At 54.8% G+C, this 25,167-nt stretch overlaps 1 protein-coding gene across 1 annotated transcript; it reads right to left on the minus strand.

Moving 5' to 3' along the window:
- Positions 1 to 534: 534 nt before the first annotated feature.
- Positions 535 to 23,402, minus strand: LOC103166818 (endoplasmic reticulum resident protein 27). The gene is made up of 7 exons (XM_029047344.1): positions 23,393 to 23,402; positions 20,682 to 20,782; positions 19,285 to 19,422; positions 13,407 to 13,523; positions 5,286 to 5,411; positions 2,838 to 3,035; positions 535 to 615 (listed from the first exon to the last, which is right to left on the minus strand). Exons 1-7 carry the CDS (start codon positions 23,400 to 23,402, stop codon positions 535 to 537), a joined length of 771 nt encoding a protein of 256 aa, XP_028903177.1.
- Positions 23,403 to 25,167: the final 1,765 nt, after the last annotated feature.

Consider the following 25,167-nt stretch of genomic DNA (forward strand, 5'->3'; position numbering starts at 1 on the left):
CCCGCTCCCTCCCGGAGTGACCCGGTGTCTCTATCTGTAATTTATTTATTTCTCTTAATGCCCGTCGTCCCCCGGAAGGCTGCGGACTCCTTGTGGGCAGGGAACGTGTCCGTTTTGGGTTCTATTGGACTCTCCCGGCGTTTAGTACAGTGTTCTGCCCACAGTGAGCGCTCAGTAAACACGACTGAATGAATGAACCTGGAGAGGAGCCCGTCGTTGGGTAGGGATTGTCTTTGTTGCCGAATTGTATTTTCCAAGCGCTCAGTACAGTGTTCTGCACCCAGTAAGCGCTCAGTACACACGACTGAAGGAATGAAACCGGAGAGGCCGGATTTGGGATGGGGAACGGCGGGGCCACCGGGAAAGAGCCGGGACCGGGGGGGAAGGAGACCGATGGCCCTCAAAACCGACTCCGGGCCCGGAGAGCGACCGGGCCGACCCCGGCTGAGGGATCCAACGCTTAGCAGAGAGTCGGGGCGGACGGCGGGGTCAGGGGTCAGGGAGGCTGGGGGTCCGCCGGAGGGGCGACGGCCATCACAGCTCCACCTTGGACAATGGGGGATCCGCTGCCACGTGCCCACCGTCGCCGCTGCCGTCCTTTCCACCGTCGTCTCCCTGGCACAGAGTGGAGGAGAGGTTTCGGGGGGGGCGTCCCGAGAGGGCACTGAGGGTATGTTGGTATCTGTTAAGCGCTTACTATGTGCCGAGCACTATCCTAAGCGCTGGGGGAGATGCAGGGTCATCAGTTGTCCCACGTGAGGCTCCCAGTCTTCATCCCCATTTAACAGATGAGGACACTGAGGCCCGGAGAAGTGAAGCGACTGGCCCAAGGTCACACGGCAGGCAAGTGGAAAGAAGCTTGAGAAGAGGCGTGGATCAGTGGTAAGAGTCCGGGCTTGGAAGTCAGAGGTCGTGGGTTCAAATCCCGGCTCCGCCGCTTGTCCGCTGGGTGACTTGGGGCAAGTCGCTTCACTTCTCTGGGCCTCAGTGACCTCATCTGGAAAATGGGGATGAAGATGGTGAGCCCCACATGGGACAACCTGATTACCGTGTATCCTGTCCAGTGCTTAGAACAGTGCTTGGCACATAGTAGGCGCTTAACGAATGCCATCATTATAAGTGCCGAATTGTCCATTCCAATTGCTTAGTACAGGGCTCTGCACATAGTAAGCGTTCAATAAACACTATTGAATGAATGAAAGTGACAAGGGAGGGACTAGAACTCACATCCTCTCACTGCCAAGCCCGGGTTTTTGCCACTGAGCCATGTTGTTTCTCAAGAAATGGTGGTATTTGTTAAGCGCTTACTATGTGCCAAGTGCTGTTCTGAGCACTGGGGGAGATACAAGGTCATCGGGTTGTCCCACGTGGGGCTCACAGTCAAGCACTTAGCACAGTGCTCTGCACACAGTAAGCGCTCAATCAATACGATGAAGGAGTGACTGAAAATATGATTTTCCAGATGAGGTGACTGAGGCCCAGAGAAGTGAAGTGGCTTACCCAAGGTCCTACAGCAGCCCAGTGGCGGAGGCGGAATTAGAACCCATGACCTCTGACTCCCAAGCCCGGGCTCTACCCACTGAGCCACGCTGCTTCTCTGCATCCTGGGGAGGGCAGGGAGGTCCTCTAATAATAATAATAATAATAATAATAATAATAATAATGTTGGTATTTGTTAAGCGCTTACTATGTGCAGAGCACTGTTCTAAGCGCTGGGGGAGATACAAGGTGATCAGGTTGTCCCACGTGGGGCTCACGGTCTTCATCCCCATTTGACAGATGAGGTGACTGAGGCACCGAGAAGTGAAGTGACTTGCCCAAAGTCACACAGCTGACAAGTGGGCGAGCCGCGATTCGAACCCATGACCTCTGACTCCAAAGCCCGGGCTCTTTCCACTGAGCCACGCTGCTTCTCTAGACTGTGAGCCCGGTGTGGGCAGGGATTGCCTCTCTTTATCACCGTCTTCTACTTTCCGAGCGCTTAGGACAGTGTTCTGCCCCAGTAAGCGCTCAATAAGAGAAGCAGCGTGGCTCAGTGGCAAGAGCCCGGGCTTGGGAGTCAGAGGTCATGGGTTCAAATTCCCGCTGCGCCACCTGGCAGCTGTGGGACTGTGGGCAGGTCACTTCACTTCTCTGGGCCTCGGTGACCTCATCTGGAAAACGGGGATTGAGACCGTGAGCCTCACGCGGGACAACCAGACGACCCTGTATGTCCCCCAGCGCTTAGAACAGTGTAAGCCCGTCAATGGGCAGGGATTGCCGCTATCTGTTGCCGAATTGTCCATTCCAAGCGCTTAGTACAGTGCTCTGCACACAGTAAGCGCTCGATAAATACTATTGAATGAATGACTGAACAGTGCTCGGCACACAGTAAGCGCTTAACAAATACCTACGTGATTATTATTATAAGTATTTGTGGTATTTGTTAAGCGCTTACTGTGTGCGAGCACTGTTCTAGCGCTGGGGTAGAGACAGGGTAATCAGATTGTCCCACGTGAGGCTCACACATTTTCAATCCCCATTTTTACAGATGAGATAACTGAGGCACCTGAGAAGTTAAGTGACTTGCCCGAGGTCACACAGCAGACAAGTGGCGGAGCCGGGATTAGAACCCACGCCCTCTGACCCCTAAGCCCGGGTTCTTTCCACTGAGCCACGCTGCTAATAATAGTGGCATTTGTTAAGCGCCTACTATATGCCAGGCGCCGTTCTAAGCGCCGGCGGGAGATACAAGGTCATCGGGGTGAATGGATGTGGGGGTCGGGGAGGGAGGACCTCCCGCCCCAACCCGCAGGGAGGGCGCGGGACTGGACTGGACGGCCGGGCCCGATTCTCACCCCTCTCCTGTCCCTCAGGAAGGCGGCGCAGAAGTCTCGGACGACGGAGGCCGAGATCCGGGCGAGGGGCAGCGCGTCCTGGGCCTCGTCCTCCGTGTGGTAGGCGGCCAGCGCGGGCAGCTGCGACCGCTGCAGCTTGAAGAAGGCCACCAGGCGCTTGTTGGCCTGCGCCCCGCCGTCCGCCACCACGAACAGGGCCTGGGCCGACGGGGCCGACGCGAGGACACGTGGAGGGACGGAGAGAGAGGGAGGGGGAGACCGTCAGCTCCTAGGACCGGCCGGCTGGACGCTACCACCGGTCAGTGCGGGAGAGAGGAGGCCGTCGGCTCCCAGGACTTTCCTGATGGACACCGCCACCGGTCAGCGGGGGAGGGAGGAGGCCGTCGGCTCCCAGACCCGGCCACCAGACACCGCCCCCGGTCAGCGGGGGAAGGGGGGGACCGTCATCTTAGTACAGGCTGTTCAAGTGCTTGGTACGGTGCTCTGCACATAATAAGCGCTCAGTAAATAGTATTGAATGAATCAGCTCCCGGAACAGGCCCACTAGATACCACCACCGGTCAGTGGGGGAGGGAGGAGGCCGCCGGCTCCCAGAAATGTCCCGCTGGACACCACCACCGGTCTGCACGGGAGGGAGGGGGTCGTCAGCTCCCAGGCCCGGCCACCAGACACCGCCACCGGTCAGCGCGGGAGGGAGGGGACCATCGGCTCCCAGAACAGGCCCACTAGACACCACCACCGGTCAGTGGGGGAGGGAGGAGGCCGTCGGCTCCCAGAAATGTCCCCCTGGACACCACCGCCGGTCAACAAGGGATGGAGGGGGCTGTCGGCTCTCAGAACCGTCTCGCTGGACAACACTACCGGTTAGCAGGGGGCGGAGGGGGCCGTCAGCTCCCAGAGCTGTCCCGCTGGACACCACCACCGGTCAGTGGGGGGATGGAAGGACTGTCAGCTCCAAACACTGGCCCTTCATTCATTCATTCATTCATTCATTCATTCACTCGATCGTATTTATTGAGCACCTACTGTGTGCAGAGCACTGTACTAAGCACCGGGGAGGGACAGCGGTGCCTTTGCGAGTGCTTACTGTGTCCCTAGCACTGTGCTCAGGACTGGGAATCCATACAAGCAAACCAGGCGGTTGACGGCTCCTCTCCCACCCAGGGTGCCCAGTCTAAGGGAGAGGGAGAGCCGGGATGGTCTGCCCGTCTTACGGAAGTGGACACTGAGGCCCCACGAGGTGAAGTGACCGGCCCAAGGTCACGCGGCCAGCCAGGGGTGGGGCTGGCAGGGGCAGTGCCTGGCTCTTAGCGAGGGCTGGACTTAATCTCACGGGATAAGTCTGCTCTGATGGCCGTGGGTCAGGAGGATGGAGGCCGGCCCCGTGGGTCAGGGAGGGGCGACCGTCCGGCCGTGAGTGTGGGTCGGGGACGGGTGGGCCAGCCATCTGTGGGTCAGGGAGATGGGCACCGCTCTTCGGCCAGGGACGCGATGGCCGGCCGTGGGACAGGGAGATGGGGGCCAGGGAGGGGTGGACCGTCCGGCCGTGGGTCAGGGAGGTGCGGACCAGCCGGCCTTGGGTCAGGGGGATGGGAGCCGGCCTTGGGACAGGGAGGGACGGACCAGCCGGCTGTGGGTCAAGGAGATGGGGGCCAGTGGTGGGACACGGAGGGGTGGACCGTCCGGCCGTGGGACAGGGAGATGGGGGCCAGCCGTGGGGCAGGGAGGGATGGTCCGGCCGGTCTTGGGTCAAGGAGATGGGGGCCGGTGGTGGGTCGGGGAGGGGTGGACCGTCCGGCGGTGGGTCGGGGAGGGACGAACCAGGTGACCGTGGGTCAGGGAGGTGTGGACCGGCTGGCCGTGGGTCAAGAAGATGTGGGCCAGCCGGCCTCAGGTCAGGGAGGGGTGGACCGTCCGGCCGTGGGTCGGGGAGGGTGGAATCAACCGGTCACGGGGCGAGGAGATGGAGGCCGGTGGTGGGTCAGGGAGGGGTGGACCGTCCGGCCGTGGGTCAGGGAGCCGGGGGCGTCCATCCCATCTCCCCTGCCGGCCGCATTTTCCACTTAGGACCTGCCCTTCCTATCCCTGGTCACCGCCGAGCTTATCGCGGGCAGGGGACGTGTCTCTTTATTGTTGTATTGGACTCTCCCAAGCGCCCAGTTCAGTGCTCTGCACACAGTAGGCGCTCACTAAATATGAAGTGGCCATCCAACTCCACCCCCCCAAGGGTCTCTCCCCACCCAAGAGATCTCTCCCAGCCCCGAAAGGTCTTCCAGAGGGTCTCTCTGGGCCCGTAGGGTCTCTCAGAGCCCTGGAAAAAAGTCTCTCCTTGACCCCAGGGATCCTCCTCACCCCGAGGGTCTCCCCCGGCCCCGGAGGGTCTCTCTTTTCTTGGGAAGGTCCCTCTCCCAGCCCCGGAAGGTCTCCGGCCGCAGCCTCCGGCCTTACCTTTCCCCGGAAGAGCTTGGCGACCTCTCGGAAGACGGAGACTCTGTCGGCGTGGCCCTCCGAGGCCTTGTCCGAGATCAGGAGGAGGTGGGTGCGAACGGCGCTGTTGAACAGGCCGACGGCCGTCTGGCGGGCCCGGGGCCGGAGAGGGAAGACCCGCCGGTTACCCGGAGCCCCTTCGACGGGGAGCTCCTCCAGGACCGGGCCCGGTCTCCAACTTCCCTTGGAAGCACCCAAGGGCCCAGTCCGGTGCTCCCAAACAGCCAGTACACTGCTTCCAAATGCTCAGCTCCGTGCTTCCAACTGTGAGCCCCTTGTCGGGCAGGGATCGTCTCTATCTGTTGCCCAATTGTCCATTCCAAGCGCTTAGTACAGTGCTCTGCACATAGAAAGCGCTCCATAAATACGATTCAATGAAAGTGCCCAGCACAGGGCTCCCAAATGTCCAGTACAGTGCTCCCAAGCATCCGATCCTGCGCTCCCAACTGCCCATTTTAGTGCTCACAAGCAGCCAGAACGGTGCTTACTGAGCACAGACAAGAAGTGCTCAGCGAGCGTTAGGACGGGTCAGCGTGGCTCAGTGGAAAGAGCACGGGCTTTGGAGTCGGAGGTCATGAGTTCGAATCCCAGCTCTGCCACTTGTCGGCTGTGTGACCGTGGGCGAGTCACTTAACTTCTCTGGGCCTCGGTTCCCTCATCTGTAAAATGGGGATTGAGACTGTGAGCCCCACGTGGGACATCCTGATTCCCCTGTGTCTACCCCAGCGCTTAGAACAGTGCTCGGCACATAGTAAGCGCTTAACAAAAAATACCAACATTATTATCCCATCTTCTCCTTCCTACTTGGACTGTGAGCCCCATGGGGGCTGGGGACCACGTCCAACTAGATTAATAATAGCGTTGGTATTCGTTAAGCGCTTACTCTGTGCAGAGCACTGTTCTAAGTGCTGGGGGAGATCCAGAGTCATCAGGTTGTCCCACGTGAGGTTCACAGTCTTGATCCCCATTTTGCAGATGAGGAAGCTGAGGCCCAGCGAAGTGAAGTGACTCGCCCACAGTCACACAGCTGCCAAGGGGCAGAGCCGGGATTCGAACCCATGACCTCTGACTCCCAAGCCCCGGCTCTTTCCACTGAGCCACGCTGCTTCTCCGATTATCTGGTTCTACCTCAGCGTTTAGTATAGTGTTTGGCTCATAGTAAGCGTTTTACAAATACCATTCTTAATATGTTCATATACAATAAACAACAACAATAAAAATAACAATAATAGTGGTATTTGGTAAGTATTGTAAGAGCTTAACAAATGCCATTATTATTATTATTATTATTATTATTACTACTATTATTAAGCCGTGGGCCACGGGTCAGCAGCGAGACAGGCGAGGTAGAGGGAAGTGGGAGGGAGGGAGCTGGTGCTTCTTTAGGGGTCCCCCAAGCTCACTGGATCCGGGATTTGTAAACAAATACCAATTAGAGAAGCAGCGTGGCTCAGTGGCAAGAAGCCGGGCTTGGGAGTCAGAGGTCATGGGTTCGAATCCCAGCTCTGCCACTTGGCAGCTGTGTGACTGTGGGCGAGTCACTTCACTTCTCTGGGCCTCAGCTTCCTCATCTGGAAAATGGGGATGAAGACCGTGAGCCTCACGGGGGACAACCTGATGACCCTGCATCTCCCCCAGCGCTTAGAACAGTGCTTGGCACAGAGTAAGTGCTTAACAAATACCAGCATTATTATTATTATTATTATTACATGTTAATGTATAAAACAACAAGAAGAAGAAGAATAATGATGGTATTTGTTAAGTGTTTACTATGTGCCAGGCACTGTGGGGTGAATACAAGCAAATCGGGTTGGATACGATCCCTGTCCCTCCTGGGGCTCACAACCTCCATCCCCATTTTCTAGATGAGGTCACCGAGGCTCCGGGAAGCGAAGTGACTCGCCCAAGTTAATAATAATAATAATAATGTTGGTATTTGTTAAGCGCTTACTATGTGCCGAGCACTGTTCTAAGCGCTGGGGTAGACATAGGGGAATCAGGTTGTCCCACGTGGGGCTCACAGTCTTAATCCCCATTTTCCAGATGAGGTCACTGAGACCCAAAGAAGTTAAGTGACTTGCCCACAGTCCCACAGCCGACAAGTGGCAGAGCTGGGATTCGAACTCATGAGCCCTGACTCCAAAGCCCGTGCTCTTTCCACTGAGCCACGCTGTTCCCACAGCAGGCAAGGGGCCCAGTCAGAATTAGAACCCACGCCCTTCAGACTCCCAGGCCCGGGCTCTACCCACTTCACCATATGATCTAAGGCTGAGGGAGACCAGGATTTTACACCGGAGGAAACTGAGGGACAGAGAGGTTGCTGTCTTGTCCAAGGTCACCCAGCAGGCTCCGGGGCAGAGGCGGGACCCGAACCCAGGTCTCCCAGCTCCCAGCCTGGCATGATAATAATAATGTTGGTATTTGTTAAGCCCTTACTATGTGCTGAGCACTGATCTAAGCGCTGGGAGAGATACAAGGTAATTAGGTTGTCCCACGGGAGGGTCTTCATCCCCATTTTCCAGATGAGGTCACTGAGACCCAGAGAAGTGAAGTGACTCGCCCACAGTCACCCAGCTGACAAGTGGTGGAGCCGGGATTTGAACCCACGACCTCTGACTCCTAACCCCGGGCTCTTTCCACAGAGCCACGCTGTGTGCCGAGCACTGTTCTAAGCGCTGGGGGGGATACCGGGTAGTCACGTTGGTCCCCGTGGGGCTCCCCGTCTTCATCCCCATTTGACAGATGAGGAAACTGAGGCCCAGAGAAGGGAAGTGACTTGCCCAAGGTCACAGCGGTCCCCTACACCACACTGCCATCTAGGGTCCTTGCTGAGGATGTACAGTCGTCTTTAGGAAGACTAGGGGTGGGGAGGGGACGCCCAGCTAGTCAATCATTCAATCAATAGTATTTATTGAGCGCTTACTATGTGCAGAGCACTGGACTGAGCGCTTGGAATGAACAAGTCGGCAACAGATAGAGACGGTCCCTGCCGTCTGACGGGCGCACGGTCCGATCGGGGGAGACGGACAGACGAGAACGATGGCACTAAACAGCGTCAAGGGGAAGAACATCTCGTAGAAACCGATGGCGACTAAATAGAATCGAGGCCATGTACATTTCATTAACAAAATAAATAGGGTAATGAAAATATAGACAGTCGAGCGGACGAGTACAGGGCTGTGGGGATGGGAAGGGAGAGGGGGAGGAGCGGAGGGAAAAGGGGAAAAAGAGGGTTAAGCTGCGAAGAGGTGAAGGGGGGCGGCAGAGGGAGTAGAGGGAGAAGAGGAGCTAGGTCTGGGAAGGCCTCTCGGAGGAGGTGACTTTTAAGTAGGGTTTCGAAGAGGGGAAGAGAATCGGTTCGGCGGAGGTGAGGTGGGAGGGCGTTCCGGGACCGCGGGAGGACGGGGCCCTGGGGTCGACGGCGGGACGGGCGAGACCGAGGGACGGCGAGGAGGTGGGCGGCGGAGGAGAGGAGCGTGCGGGGTGGGCGGTGGAAAGAGAGAAGGGAGGAGAGGTAGGAGGGGGCGAGGTGATGGACGGCCTCGAAGCCTAGAGTGAGGATGGGGGGCCAGCTAGCCATCTTCGGCTCTTTCTGCAGCCGGAGCCAGTGACCTTGAGCGACCCCTAAAGAAGCACCGGCTCCCAGCGTGGCTCAGGGGCAAAATCCCAGACCCGAGAGTCAGAAGGTCATGAGTTCTAATCTCGCCTCCGCCACTTGTCTGCTCTGTGACCTTGGGCCAGCCGCTTCACTTCTCTAGGCCTCAGTTCCCTCCTCTGTCAAATGGGGCTGAAGACCGCGAGCCCCACGTGGGAGAACCTGATGACCTTGTACCCGCCCCTGTGCTTAGAACAGTGCTTGGCACATAGTAAGCGCTTAACAAATATCAATATTGTTATTACTTCAGGCTTTGGAGGAATCCTGGTCACCTTGATTCTATATATTTGCTATTGCTTTAATGAGACGTTCATCCCCTTGCTTCTATTTATTGCTATTGTTCTTGCCCGCCCGTCTCCCCCGATTAGACCGTAAGCCCGTCAAAGGGCGGGGACTGTCTCTATCTGTTACCGATTTGTCCATTCCAAGCGCTTAGTACAGTGCTCTGCACATAGTAAGCGCTCAATAAATACTATTGAATGAATGAATGAATGAATGAATGAATGAATGGTCCAAACCATTGCTTAGAACAGGGCTTGGCACATAGGAAGCGCTTAATAAATACCATCACCATCATCATCGCCATTCTGGTGTGAGGTGGGAGTTCGGGTTCACAACCACTCCGGTCTGAGGAGGGGCCTTGTGACCTTGGGTCAGTCACTTCACTTCCCTGGGCCTCAGTTCCCTCATCTGTAAAATGGGGATGAGTGCGAGCCCACTGTGGGACAGGGACTGGGACCAACCTGATTAACTTGTATCTACCCCAGTGCTTAGAACAGTGCTTGGCACATCATAAACGCTTAACAAGTACCATAAGCATTATTCATGTCCACAACTCTCAGGTCTCTGGGGCGGAAGCCCTCGTCCAGCATGGGCTAGTGGAAAGAACCCGGGCTTGGGAGTCAGAGGTCATGGGTTCTAATCCCGCCTCCGCCACTTGTCTGCTGTGTGACTTCGGGCAAGTCACTTCACTTCTCAGGGCCTCAGTGATCTCATCTGTAACACGGGGATGAAGACTCTGAGCCCTGTGAGGGACAGGGACTGTGTTCTAGCAGATTAGGGAGATTAGCAGACCTCCCCCAGTGCTTAGAACAGTGCTTGACGCATAGCTCTTAAAAATAGTGATAATAATGTTGGTATTTGTTAAGCGCTTACTATGTGGCAAGCACTGCTCTCAGCTCTGGGGTAGATACAGGGTCATCAGGTTGTCCCACGTGGGGCTCACAGTCTTCATCCCCATTTTCCAGATGAGGAAGCTGAGGCCCAGAGAAGTGAAGTGATTTGCCCAAAGTCACACAGCTGACAAGTGGCGGAGCTGGGATTAGAACCCATGACTTCTGACTTCCAAGCCTGTGCTCTTTCCACTAAGCCACACTGCTTCTCTATGGCTCATCATTATTATCAATGGAAAGAGTGCAGGCTTAGGAGTGAGAGGTCATGGGTTCTAATCCCAGATCCGCCACCTGTCAGCTGTGTGACTGTGGGCAAGTCACTTCACTTCTCGGTGCCTCAGTTCCCTCATCTGTAAAATGGGGATGAAGACTGGGAGCTTCACGTGGGACAACTTGATCACTCTGTATCTCCCCCAGCGCTTAGAACAGTGCTCGGCACAGAGTAAGTGCTTAATAAATACCAACATTTTTATTATTATTATTATTATTGTTATTATTATATCAGGCTTTGGAGGAATCCTGGTCCAAACCCTTTCGGCTTGTGGGAGTAACGGTGGTCTATACCACTCCGGTCTCCGGGGCGACTCCAGCCTCGGCCCAAGGCAGTCCCGAACAATTTCATCTGGATGCTTAAGGGGGCTAATCCCAGCTCCGCCACTTGTCTGCTGTAATAATAATGTTGGTATCTGTTAAGCGCTTCCTCTGTGCCGAGCACTGTTCTAAGCGCTGGGGGAGATACAGGGTGATCAGGTCGTCCCACGTGAGGCTCACATATAATCCCCATTTTACAGATGAGGTAACTGAGGCACAGAGAAGGGAAGTGACTTGCCCACAGTCACCCAGCTGACAGGTGGTAGAGCCGGGATTCGAACCCATGACCTCTGACTCCCAAGCCTGGACTCTTTCCACTGAGTCACACTGCTGTGTGATCTTGAACAAGTCACTTCCCTTCTCTGGGCCTCAGTTCCCTCATCTATCAAATGGGGATGAAGACTGTGAGCCCCGTGTGGGACAGGGACTGTGTCCACCCCCTTATCTTGTCTCCACCACAGCTCTTAAGACAGTGCGTGGCACATAATAATAATAATAATGTGGTATTTGTTAAGCGCTTACTATGTGCAGAGCACTGTTCTAAGCGCTGGGGTAGACACAAGGGAATCAGGTTGTCCCCCGTGGGGCTCCCGGTCTTAATCCCCATTTTACAGATGAGGTCACTGAGGCACAGAGAAGTTAAGTGACTCGCCCACAGTCACACAGCTGACAAGTGGCGGAGCGGGGATTTGAACCCATGGCCTCTGACTCCAAAGCCCATGCTCTTTCCCCTGAGCCACGCTGCTTCTCTATTAAGCGTATAACAAATATAATAATAATTATTATTATCATTAGCTTTCAAAGGCAGTGGGAGAGAGACCTCCCCCGGCTTGTCCACACCCTGACTGCCCATCCACCCTGACAAGAACGGGTACGAGAGGCCAAGACCAACTGATGGAGCGTGGCCTAGTGGCTAGAGCCGTGACCTGGGAGTCAGAAGGTCACGGGTTCTAATCCCAGCTCTGCCACTTGTCTGCTGGGTGACCTTGGATAAGTCACTAAACTTCCCTCATCTGGGAAATGGGTTTTGAGACCGCGAGCCCCAGGTGGGGCAGGGCTTACGTCCAACCCCGTCATCTTGGATTATTCTGATGCTCTCGATGCCTGTCCACTTGTTTCGTTTTGCTGTCTGTCTCCTCCTTCTAGACCGTGAGCCCGTCGTTGGGCAGGGATGGTCTCTATCTGCTGCCGAATTGTACTTTCCAAGCACTTAGTCCAGTGCTCTGCACACAGTAAGCGCTCAATAAATACGATTGAATGAATGAATAACCCAGTGCATAGTACCGTGTCTGGCACCTAGTAAGCGCTAACAAATACCATAATTATTAAGACAGGCAGACCTTTTATCCCTCTGTCAGTCAATCTTCACATCAAACAGAAACTGGTCACCCTCAGCTTTAAAACCCCCATCCCTCATCCTCCATCCTCCCTCCCCTCTCTTCTCTCCTTCTCCCGCGCAGCCCGCGCACTCCGCTCCTCTCACGCCAACCTTCTCCCTGGACCTCCATAATAACGTTGGTATTTGTTAAGCGCTTACTCCGTGCCGAGCACCGTTCTAAGCGCTGGGGGAGATACAGGGTCATCAGGTTGTCCCATGTGGGGCTCACAGTCTTAATCCCATTTTACAGATGAGGTCACTGAGGCCCAGAGAAGCGAAGTGACTCGCCCACAGTCACCCAGCTGCCAAGTGGCAGAGCCGGGAGTCGAACCCATGACCTCGGACTCCCAAGCCCGGGCTCTTTCCACTGAGCCACGCTGCCTCCATCTCACCCGTCCCCCCTCCGACCCCCGGCCCACGTCCTACCTCCGGCCCGGATCTCCCTCCCTCCTCTAATCCCACAGACAATTCCTCTCCCCCTCATTCAAAGCCTTACTGAAGGCCCGCCTCCTCCAAGAGGCCTTCCCTGACTTAATTCCCCCGTTTCCTCTTCTCCCATTCCCTTCTTAATCACCCTGATTAGCTCACTTTATTCACCCCTCCCTCGTCCCCACAGCACTTATACATTCAGTCGTATTTATTGAGCGCTTACCGTGTGCGGAACACTTACGTACATAGCCACAATTTATTTATATTAACGCTGGCTCCCTCTCTAGACTGTCAGCTCATCGTAGTGTCTATTAGCTCTGTTATATTGTTATATTGTTCTCTCCCAAGTGTCAACGACTACGATTGAATGACTGATCGTCTATCGTGTGCCGAGCACTGTACTGAGCACTGGAGGAGGAGCTGCCCGCCGCTCTCCATGAGGTCAGGATAGGATGGGACGCTGCAACAGAGCTCAGCTTTCTGCCTCGGGACTCCAATCTGTCAATCCCCCAGCCTCTGACCCCCCTGTCTGGCTGCTGGGGTCTCTGGGGGACCGAGGGGCCTGAGGAGATCCAGGGAGGCTGGGGGGAATCGGGAGGATCTGGGAGAGGGTTAGGTGGATCTATGGGGGGCTTCGATGGGTCAATGGGTCCTGAGGGGGGTCTCGGGGGTCTGAGAAGGGCTGAGGAGATCCAGGGAGGCTGCAGCGAATTGGGAGGATCTGGGAGAGAGTTAGGGTGGGTCTATGGGGGGCCTGGAAGGGTCAGTGGGTCCTGGGGCGGGGGGGGTCTCCAGAGGTCTGAGCCTAAAGGGGGCCGGCCAGGGGGATGGGGGGGTCCGGGGGAACGGTTCATTACCATGGGGCCGTACTCGGTCACCAGGTGAAGTTTGTTCATCTCGATGAACCGGCTCATTCTGGTGGCGTCAATTTTCTTCTCGTCCGGGATCTTCATATCCAACCGCTTGTCGTCCACCTGCGGCCGCGCGGAGCCGAGACCGTGACCGTGCCACCCCGTCCCCGACCCCCGCCCCAGGGCCGCCCTGGGCACAGCGGCAGACCCTGGGCACGGATATGAGTCATGTTAGCAAAACCAGTGAGGAGCATCGGTCCCCAGATGTGGAATCTACTAAGCGCTTGGGAGAGTACAAAGGAACACTGCATCAGCCTCCCTGCTGACCTCCCAGCTTCCGGCATCTCTCCCCGCTCCAGATCCATAATTCCTCCTGCTGCCCGGAACACTTGCCTTCAAAAGCGTTCAGATCTTATTTCTCCCCTCCTCAAGTACCTCCTCAAGCACACCTCCTCCAGGAAGCCCTCCTTGACTTCTCACTCATCTTCCCACCCCATTTTCCCCTCCCTTCTCCTTCACCCTTGGCCTTAAGTCTTCACCCACTAAACACCCGACCCCCAGGCTAACTTACGTCCATATCCTTCTACTCTGCCGCTTCTCCGGCCTGCAATTTCTTTTAGCTTTGGCCTCCCCCTTTAAACTCTAAGTTCCTTGAGGGCGGCGATCATACCTTTCATTCATTCGTTCATTCAACGGTATTTATTGAGCGCTTACTATGTGCAGAGCACTGTACTAAGCGCTTGGAATGAACAAGTCGGCAACGGATAGAGACGGTCCCCGCCGTTTGACGGGCTCACGGTCTGATCGGGGGAGATGGACGGACGAGAACGATGGCGATAAATAGAGTCGAGGGGAAGAACATCTCGTAAAAACAATGGCAACTAAGTAGAATCAAGGCGATGTACATTTCATTAACAAAACACCTACCAACTCCTCTTCAATAATAATGAGAAATTGTGATATTTGTTAAGTGCTTACTATGTTCCAGGCACCGTACTGAATTGTAATATTAATAATAAGAATGATGATGGCATTTGTTAAGCGCTTACTATGGGCCAGGCACTGCTCTCAGCGCTGGGGTAGATACAAGGTCGTCAGGTTGCCCCACGTGGGGCTCATAGTCTTCATCCCCGTTTTCCAGATGAGGCAACTGAGGTACAGAGAAGTGAAGTGACCTGCCCAAAGTCCCACAGGTGACGAGTGGCAGAGGCGGGATTAGAACCCACGACCTCTGACTCCCAAGACCGGACTCTTTCCACTAAGCCATGCTTGCTTCTTCCCTTATACCCTTTTGCCTGGGAGAGTACAATATACTCGTCAGCTGTGTGACTGTGGGCAAGTCACTTAACTTTTCTGTCCCTCAGTGACCTCATCTGTAAAATGTAAAATGAGCATTAAGACTGTGAGCCTCATATGGGCAGCAGTGTGGCTCAGTGGACAGAGCCCGGGCTTGGGAGTCAGAAGTCATGGGTTCGAATCCCGGCTCTGCCACTTGTCAGCTGGGTGACTGTGGCAAGTCACTTCACTTCTCTGGGCCTCAGTGACCTCATCTGGAAAATGGGGATGAAGACTGTGAGCCTCACGTGGGACATCCTGATTCCTCTGTGTCTACCCCAGCGCTTAAAACAGTGCTCGGCACATAGTAAGCGCTTAACAAATACCAGCAAAAAAAAAAAGGAGACAACTGGATTACCCTATATCTACCCCAGCACTTAGAACAGTGCTCGGCACATAATAAGCGCTTAACAAATACCAAAATATACCAGTACCGATAACAATATTACAATATAACAATAAACAGATACATTCCTTGCCCACAGTGTTCTGCACACAGGAGGCACTCAGGATTATTATTAATAATAATAATAATGATAATAATGATGGTGGTAATTGTTAAGTTCTTGCTGTGTGCCAAGCACTGTTCTAAGCGCTGGGGGAGACACAGGGTCATCAGGTTGTCCCACATGGGGCTCACAGTCTTCATCCCCATTTTACAGATGAGGTCACTGAGGTACAGAGAAGTGACTGGCCCAAGGTCACAGAGCAGACAAGTGGCGGAGCCGGGATTAGAACCCATTTCCTCTGACTCCCAAGCCCGGGCTCTTGCCACTGAGCCACACTGCTTCTACAGACGTCAGATTGAGAACAGCTACCTTCTCCCTCCCTTCAAAGCCTTTCCCGAAGGTCCACCTCCTCCAAGAAGCCTTCCCTGACTAAGCCCCCCCTTTCCTCTTCTCCCGCTCCCTTCTGCGTCGCCCTTGCACCTGAATTTGCTCCTTTTATTCACCCCTCCCTCTGCCCCACAGCACTTACGTGCATAACCCTAATTTATTTACTTATATTAATATCTTTAGACTGTAGGCTCACTGTGGGCAAGGAACGAGCCTACCAATTCTGCTATTTTGCTCTATTGTCTTCTCCCAGGGGCTTAGTACAGTTCTCTGCACAAAACGAGAGCTCCATAAATACGGTTGATTGATTGCTTGATTGAGCCAGGGAAAGAATCAGCCACTTCTGAACCCCAGATCGTCTCTCGGGCGGCTAACGAGGAGCCCCGAAGAATGGGGTCTCATTGCTGGATTTATTTCTATTAATGTCTGTCTCCCCCCTCCCACTCTAAGCTGACTGTGGGGAGGGAATGTGTCTGTTTATTGTTCTATTGCCCTCTTCCAAGCGCTTAGTACAGTAAGCGCTCAATAAATACGACTGGATGAATAAACGAAAGATTGGGGTTGGGCTGGAGAGACAATCCCCAAATCATAAGTCGCCCCTCCCCGGCCCCCACCGCAATTCCGGACGCCGTGAATTCCACCCCAAGTCAGAAATGTGCTCTGCCTACTCCAAGCCTCAGACTAGCAGGTCTAAGGCCCCTGGAGCCCGTCCAAAAACACTGGGAAATAAGACTCATAATTCTAAAATCCACAGTGAACCAAAACTTCCTTAAGAAATGACACTGGCAAGTGCGCGGTCCATCCTGGGTCACTGAGGGAGAGTCAGGGATGGAAAAGGAAGAGTCGGGGGTGTTGGATGATCCGTTCTGGGTCACTGGGGAGAGACAGGGAGGGACGAGAGAGAGACGGCGGGGTCGGATGGTCTGTTCTGGGTCGCCGAGGGGAGAGTCGGGGATGGACAGGGGAGAGTCGGGGTTTTTTGGATGGTCTTTTCTGAGGGGAGAGTCAAGGACAATAATGTTGGTCTTTGTTAAGCGCTTACTATGTGCCGAGCACTGTTCTAAGCGCTGGGGCAGATACAGAGTGATCAGGTTGTCCCACGTGAGGCTCACAGTTAATCCCCATTTTACAGATGAGGTAACTGAGGCTCAGAGAAGTTAAGTGACTTGCCCAAGGTCGCACAGCTGACAAGTGGCAGGATGGGGAGAGTCAAGGGGGGTTGAGTGGTCCATGCTGGGTCACTGGCGGAGAGACAGGGACGGACAGGGGAGCGTCGGGGGTGTTGAACGGTCGGTGCTGGGTCACCGAGGGAGGGCCAAGGATGGAAAAGGGAGAGTCGGGGGGGTTGGTTTTCCCTAAAGACGACCGGCACTGGGCTCTCCACCTCGTGCCAGGGCTGCTGGTGGGCTCTTGTGGCTAGTGGGCTGCCGTGGCTGGCCCCACCGTGGCCATCTCTTAAGATCTTCATTTCCAAGAATAAGACTGTCGTTTCCAAGAACGCCTGAGCCTGTTCTCAGGGGCCTGACACCTGTTCCCGGGCCTAGAAGTCCCCATTTACAAGCCTGTAGTTCCCCACGCGGTTCCCCCAAACCAGGGCCGCGGAGCCACTTGCAATTATGGAAGTGTTGCCGACCCCAGGAAACAGGGGCGGGGGACTAAGGGTGGGGAAGAAAGAGGAACTTTCTGAACCGTAAAATGCCCGGTCAGTCAGTCAATGGTATTTACTGAGCGCTTACCGTGTGCAGAACACTGTCCTAAGCGCCTGGGAGAGGATGCCACAACAATAAACTGTCTCTATCTGTTGCCGACTTGTTCATTCCAAGCGCTTAGTACAGTGCTCTGCACATAGTAAGCGCTCAAAAAATACTATTGAATGAATAAATAGACCCATTCCCTGCCCACAGCCAACTTACCGTCTAGTGGGGGGAGACAGATATTAACAGAAATAGATCAATGACGGATGTGAACGTAAGTGCTGTGGGGCTGGGAGAAGGGATAATAATAATAACTGAGGTATTCGGGAAGCGTTTACTGTGTGCCAGGCACTGTAGCGTGGCTCAGTGGAAAGAGCCCGGGCTTGGGAGTCAGAGGTCATGAGTTCGAAACCCAGCTCTGCCACTTGTCAGCTGTGTGACTGTGGGCAAGTCACTTCACTTCTGTGGGCCTCAGTTCCCTCATTTGTAAAATGGGGATGAAGATTGGGAGCCTCACGTGGGACAACCTGATTACCCTGTGTCTACCCCAGCGCTTAGAACAGTGCTCTGCACAGAGTAAGCGCTTAACAGATACCAACATTATTATTACTAAGCCCTGGGGTGGTGTCCCAAGGTGACTCGGGGGTACCGACCATCTCAAGGTCAAATGCTATCGCGTGACCTCCTGAGCCAGCAGGCGGAACTCGGAGTGAGGCGGATCCCGCCCCCACAACCCAAACCGCCGGATGGACGGCCAAGTCGGGAAGACGGAACGTGCCCCTCGCCCCCGTGCCCATCAGATTGGGTATTGGGGGGGCAGAGATTGGATAAACTGAGGCTGGAATGGCCCAAGAGCACAGGTGCTAAATACCTGCAGCCTCTAACCTTCTGGGCAGAGGGTGGAGACCGGCAGCAGGCGGTGGCGCGTCGCCTCCGTCCGGCGCGTGAGAAGGCCGCTCTGCCTGCACCGAGTGATGGGTGAGGGTCCCGTCCCGCCGAATGCCCGTGGGGCTGGAAGCCGGGCGCTTCGCCGTGGATATGTAACGTTTAATTGGATTTCTCCCGAGTGGGACGTGAACATGGTGGGACCTAGCCGCCTCACCACGTGAGGGGAACGCGTAAGCGGATTTAAGGCATGAGCGGATTTAAGGCCTAAGTGGATTCCTCCCCTGTGGGGAGGGCACACGGGTGAGCGGTAGCCGCCTCACCACGTGCCATAAGTCGATTCGGCCTGTGCAGATCTGGGGGCTCTGCCTCGTGCGAGTAAAATACGAATATATTCCTCCAGGTAGCTCTATACTACTATACGAGTATATCCCTCCTATTAGGGAAGCTCTAACTCTACCAATAATCACATTCCTCCCCAGTTCATTGCGTCTAAATAATCAAATAATTCAACTGGCCTCGCGGAATAAATTTTTTACAAAACTCAGGCTTTCCATCCCCGGCCTCTCTCTCTCTCTCGCCGCGCCGGTTCCGAACGAGCCCGTCCCCGGCGACGGGTGACAGACGGATGCAAGCAAATCGGGCCGGCCCCACTCCCTTGTCCCACACGGGGCTCCCAGCCTCCATCCCCGCTTTCCAGATGAGGTAACCGAGGCCCAGAGAAGTGAAGTGACTGGCCCGAGATCACACAGCGGACAAGCGGCGGAGCCGGGACCCGCGACCTTCTGAATCCCAAGCCCGGGCTCCATCCATTAGGCCACGCTGTGTCTCCATCGCCGGGCCGCTTCTCATGCTAAAGTGCGACCCGGAAGGGAGCGGGAGAAGAGGAAAGGAGGGCGTAGGCAGGGAAGGCCTCTCGGAGGAGATGGGCCTTCAGGAAGGTCTTGAAGAGGGGAGAGAGTCGTTGTCTGCCACAGAAGAGTCGTCTGTCAGCCAGTTGGGCAGACAGCCCCTGCCAGGGTGGCCTGTGGAGACGGGAGGCTGGACGCAAGGCCCCGTCAGACCCACCCCATCCCACCCGACCGGAATCGGCCGATCTGGGCCGGCCAAGAGGGCCGGGGGTGGCTGCCCTACCTGGCGGAAGAGGGAGACGGTGTTTTCTGTGATGTTGTAATGGGCCAGGACCTCTTGGCTGGAGCTCAAGGCGAAGGACACGTCTCCGATGCTTCGGGCCACGCCGAGGAACTCCGAGGCGGCCGGTTCCTCCGGATCCTACGTTCGGTAGGGCGGCGGGGGAAGGAGAGAGGAGGTCGGCTGTGGAGGAGCGAGACTCCCCGGCCCGGCACCCACCGCCCCAGCCGGGCCCGGGGCGGTTGAGGCCGGGGGACCTGCAGGCGTGAGGTTTAGTTAGAAACGCTAAGCTCTGTGCTCAGCGCTGGGGAGATGAAGGATAATCAGAGGCAGACACGGGCCAGAGACCAGGGCCTGGAGGGAGGGGGGCAAGTCATTCGTAACAATGATAATAATAATAATATGGTACTTGTTAAGTGCTTGGAACAGTGCTGCAGCTGCACGGCTTAGTGGAAAGAACACGGGCTTACGAGTCAGAGGTCATGGGTTCTAATTCCGGCTCCGCCACTTATCAGGTGGGTGATTTGGGGCAAGTCACTTCACTTCTCTGTGCCTCAGTGACCTCATCTGTAACAAGGGGATGAAGACTGTGAGCCCCATGTGGGACAACCTCATTACCTCATATCTACCCCAGAGCTTAGAACAGTGCTTGGCACATTGTAAGCGCTTAACAAATACCATCATTATTATTAGTAGTAAGCACTTAAATACCATCATCATTATTATATACAATTGAATTAATGAATTATTGTAATTAATAACAAATACCATAATAGTCATTATTATTAAGCACTTGCTATGTGCCAAACATTTTTCTAAGCGCTGGGGTAGATACAAATTGATCAGGTTGGACCCAGTCCCTGTCCCACGTGAGGCTCACACTCTTCATCCCCATTTTTCAGATGAGGGAACTGAGGCCCAGAGAAGTGAAGTGACTGGCCCAAGGTTACACGGCAAAGAGGTGGTGGAGCCGGGTTTAGAACCTAGGTCCTTCTGACTCCCAGGCCGGTGCTCTATAATAATAATAATAATGTTGGTATCTGTTAAGCGCTTACTAGGTGCCGAGCACCGTTCTAAGCGCTGGGGTAGATACAGGGGAATCAGGTTGTCCCACGTGAGGCTCACAGTTAATCCCCATTTTACAGATGAGGTAACTGAGGCCCAGAGAAGTGAAGTGACTTGCCCACAGTCACACAGCTGACAGGTGGCAGAGCCGGGATTCGAACCCATGACCTCTAACTCCCAAGCCCGGGCTCTTTCCGCTCAGCCACGCTGTTTCATAGAGCGCTTACGGTGTGCAGAGCACTGTCCCGAGCGCTTGGGAGAGGACAATCGACCAAGAAGAGGGCCACGCCGAGGGCTCAACAGGCGAGGAACGGGGGCGACAGAGCCGGACGCACCTGGAAGAAGCCGACGACGGCCACTTCGGCCCCCGCAACGAAGGCCTCGGCCGCAGGGACGTCTCCGAGGCGCTCGGCGGCCTGGGAGCCGGTGGTTCCTTCTGGAGGGGAAAGAGAGGGGGCCGGGGGTCACCGGGGGTCCCTGGGGAGAGCGCCCGGCCGTGGGGAGGGCAATGGGCCGGCCAAGTGACACCCTGGATGGGCTACGGGTCCTCTGCCTCGCCGGCACACCGCAGGCACTGCCAGGCCCTCGGCCCCATAGTCATAAGAAGGACTGTGGTACTCGTGAAGCGCTTACTATGTGCCAGGCACCGTACTAAGCGCTGCGATAGAGACGAGATAATGGGGTTGGACACGGTCCCCGTGCCACGCGGGGCGCGCAATCTCGATTCCCATTTTACGGAGGAGGGAACGGCGGCCCAGAGAAGCGAAGTGACTTGCCCAAGGTCACACAGCAGACGAGTGCCCGTCCTCCCCTTCCCCTGCCCACGGCACTTGTCTATATTTCTATATATTATTTATTACTCTATTTTAGTAATGATGCATATATATCTATAATTCTACTTACTATTTTAATGGTATTGATGCCTGACTACTTGTTTCGTTTTGTTTCTGTCTCCCCGTTTTAGACCGTGAGCCCGTCGTTGGGCGGGGATTGTCTCCATCTGTTGCCGAATTGTACATTCCGAGCGCTTAGCACAGGGCTCTGCACACGCTAAGTGCTCAACAAATACGATTAAATGAATGAATGAAAGTGGCACAGCAGAATGAGAACCCGTGACCTGCCGACTCCCAGGCCTGTGCTCTAGCCACTAATAATAATAATAATAATACTAATGTTGGCATTTGTTAAGCACTTACTATGTGCAAAGCACTGTTCTAAGCTCTGGGAGGATACAAGGTGATCAGGTCGTCCCCCAGGGGGGCTCACAGTCTTAATCCCCATTTTACAGATGAGGGAACTGAGGCAGCAAGAAATTAAGTGACTTGCCCAGGGTCACGCAGCTGACAGGGGGCAGAGCCGGGATTAGAACCCATGACCTCTGACTCCTAATCCCGTGAGCTTTCCACTGAGCCACGCTGCTTCTCCATAGTAATAATTGTGATATCTGTGAAGTGCTTACTACGTGCCAGACACTGTACTAAGCGCTGGGATAGATATGAGGTAATTGGGTTGGACAGAGTCTCCGTCCCCATTTTCCAGATGAGGGAACTGAGGCCCAGAGAGCGCCCATGCACCCAGTCGAAGGCCCAGCCTCAGTTAGTAGAGAAGCAGCGTGGCTCAGGGGAGAGAGCCCCGGCCTGGAGTCAGAGGTCATGGGTTCGAATCCCATCTCCGCCACACGTCTGCTGTGTGACGTTGGGGAAGTCACTTCACTTCTCTGGGCCTCCGTGACCTCATCGATAAAATGGGAATCGAGACTACTGGGAGTCCCATGAGGGACGAGGACTGTGTCCAATCTGATGACCTTCTATCTTACCCAGGGGCTTAGAACAGTGATTGGCACATAGTAAGCACTTAACAAATACCACAACTATTATTATTAGTGGAAATGATAATATTCATATTTGTTAAGCGCTTACTCTGTGCCGAGCACTGTTCTAAGCGCTGGGGAGATACAGGGCAATCAGGTCGTCCCACGTGAGGCTCACAGTTAATCCCCATTTTCCAGATGAGGTAACTGAGGCACAAAGAGGCCGGGCTTGGGAGTCAGAGATCATGGGTTCGAATCCCAGCTCTGCCCCACGTCAGCTGTGTGACTGTGGCCAAGTCTCTTCACTTCTCGGTGCCTCAGTTACCTCATGTGGAAAATGGGGATTAAATGTGAGCTTAGAACTGTGCTCTGCACATAGTAAGCGCTTAACAAATACCAACATTATTATCATTATTATTATTGTTATTTTGGAACTCCAGTCTTAGTCCCAGCCCATCCCCAGCTGTTTTCAAACACTGGTCCTAGCCCCAGCCCAGGCCAAGCCTCAGCATTTTGGGAACATTGATCCCAGGCCCAGCCCCATCCCAGCCCCAGCCTCAGCGTTTTGGGAAAACTGATCTTAGTCCCAACCCCAGCCCCAAACCCAATCTCACCTGTTTTCAAACTCTGGTCGTAGCCCCAGCCCCAATCCCAGCCTCAGTTGTTTTAGGCGCTCATCCCAGCTCCAGCCTCAGCTATTTGGGAAAGCTGATCCCAGCCCCAGCCCCAACCCCAGTCTCAGCTTTTTGGGAAAACTGATCTTAGTCCCAACCCCAGCCCCAAAACCCAATCTCACTTGTTTTCAAACTCTGGTCGTAGCCCCAGCCCCAATCCCAGCCTCAGTTGTTTTAGGCGCTCATCCCAGCTCCAGCCTCAGCTTTTTGGGAAAACTGATCTTAGTCCTAGCCCCAGCCCCAATCCCAGCCTCAGTTGTTTTAGCACACTCACCCTAGTCCCAGCCCAGCTCCAGGCCCAGCTGTTCTCAAACCCTGGTTCTAGCCTTAGCCCCAGCCCCAGCCCTAATCCCAGCCCAGCCCCAGCCTCAGCATTTTAGGAAAACTGATTTTAACCCCAGCCCCAATCCCAGCCTCAGCTTTTTGGGAAAACCGATTTTAGTCCTAGCCCCAATCCCAGCCTCAACTTTTTGGGAAAACCGATCCCAGCCCCAGACCCAACCCCCGTATCAACTGTTTTCAAACACTCTGGTTCCAGCCCTAAGCTTAGTCTTAGCCTCACCTGTTTTCATGTGTTCATTCAATGATGATGATGATGGCATTTGTTAAGCGCTTCCTATGTGCCAAGCACTGTTCTAAGCGCTGGGGGAGATACAAGGTGATCAGGTCGACCCACGTGGGGCTCACAGTCTTCATCCCCATTTGACAGATGAGGGAACTGGGGCCCAGAGAAGGGAAGTGACTCGCCCAAAGTCGCACAGCTGATAAGCGGCAGAGCGGGGATTAGAACCCGTGACCTCCCAAGCCCGGGCTCTTTCCACTGAGCCACGCTACTTCTCTGTGGTATTTTTTGAGCACTTACTGTGTGCAGAGCTCTGTACTAACCACTTGGAAAGTTCAACTGGGCAACAGATAGAGACAATCCCTCCCCAGCAACGGGCTCACGGTCTAGTAGGGGGAGACGGACAATAAAATTAAACAAGTAGACGGGCATCGATAGCCTCAAAATAGATTAAATAGATACAAATACTGGTCCTAGCCCAAGGCCCAGGCTCACTGTTTTCAAAAACTGGTCCTAGCCTCAGCCCCAGCCCCGGTCTCAACCCCAACCTCAGTTTTTTGGGCCACTGATCCTCACCCCAACCCTAGCTGTTTAGGAGCAGTGGTCCTAAGAGCCTGGGCTTCGGAGTCAGAGGTCATGGGTTCGAGTCCTGGCTCTGCCACTTGTCAGCTGTGTGACTGTGGGCAAGTCACTTCACTTCTCTGGGCCTCAGTGACCTCATCTGTAAAATGGGAATTAACTGTGAGCCTCATGTGGGACAACCTGATGACCCTATATCTATCCCCAGCGCTTAGAACAGTGCTCGGCACATAGTAAGCGCTTAACGAATACCAACATTATTACTGTTTTCAAAAACCGCTCCTAGCCTTAGCCCCAGCCCCAGTCTCAACCCCAACCTCAGTTTTTTGGGCCACTGATCCTCACCCCAACCCCAGCTGTTTAGGAACAGTGGTCCTAACCCCAATCCAGTCCCCAGCTCCCAGCCTTTCTCCATCCAGGGTCCAACCTCGGGGCAAAAGTGACCAAGAGCCCCCCAACCCCTTTCTTCCATCCCCCCGCGGGACACCCCACCTCTCTTCCCCACCCCCTTGCCGCTCCCACCTCTGCCCACGTGGTTCTCAAACCTTGGGGTCCTCGGGATTCCTCAGGAAGGGTCTGCGGCCACGCCGGACGGGGGGATAGGAGGAGGAGGAGGAGGAGGAGGAGGAAGGTGTACGCTGTCGGAGGGGTCTCCATGGTCTCCCCCCACCCCGTGCTCTGGGCCCCGTGTGCTGGGCCCGGCGTTTGGCGGATCTCTGACTCAGCCCAAGGTCTCTGCCTGATTGGACGCGTGTTTCTCCCCCGATGGGAACGGGGCATCTGGCTTCAGGGTCACTTCATCCGTGGCGGGCCTGGGATTTCCTCTTGTTTGGTTATTTTGTATGGTATTTGTTAAGCACTTACTATGTGCCAGGCACTGGAGTAAGCACCTGGGTAGATGATACAAGATAATCAGGCTGGACACAGTCCCTGTCCCATATAATAATAATGTAGGTATTTGTTAAGCGCTTACTAGGTGCAGAGCACTGTTCTAAGAGCTGGGGGAGATACAGGGTCATCAGACTGTCCCACGTGAGGCTCCCAGTTCATCCCCATTTTACAGATGAGGGAACTGAGGCCCAGAGAAGTGAAGTGACTTGCCCATAGTCACACAGCTGACAAGGGCAGGGACTGTCTCTGTTGCCGACTTGTTCATTCCAAGCGCTTAGTACAGTGCCCTGCACTATTGAATGAAA

The sequence above is a fragment of the Ornithorhynchus anatinus genome, chromosome 2 (genome assembly GCF_004115215.2).
Source record: "Ornithorhynchus anatinus isolate Pmale09 chromosome 2, mOrnAna1.pri.v4, whole genome shotgun sequence".
Lineage (NCBI taxonomy): Eukaryota > Metazoa > Chordata > Mammalia > Monotremata > Ornithorhynchidae > Ornithorhynchus > Ornithorhynchus anatinus.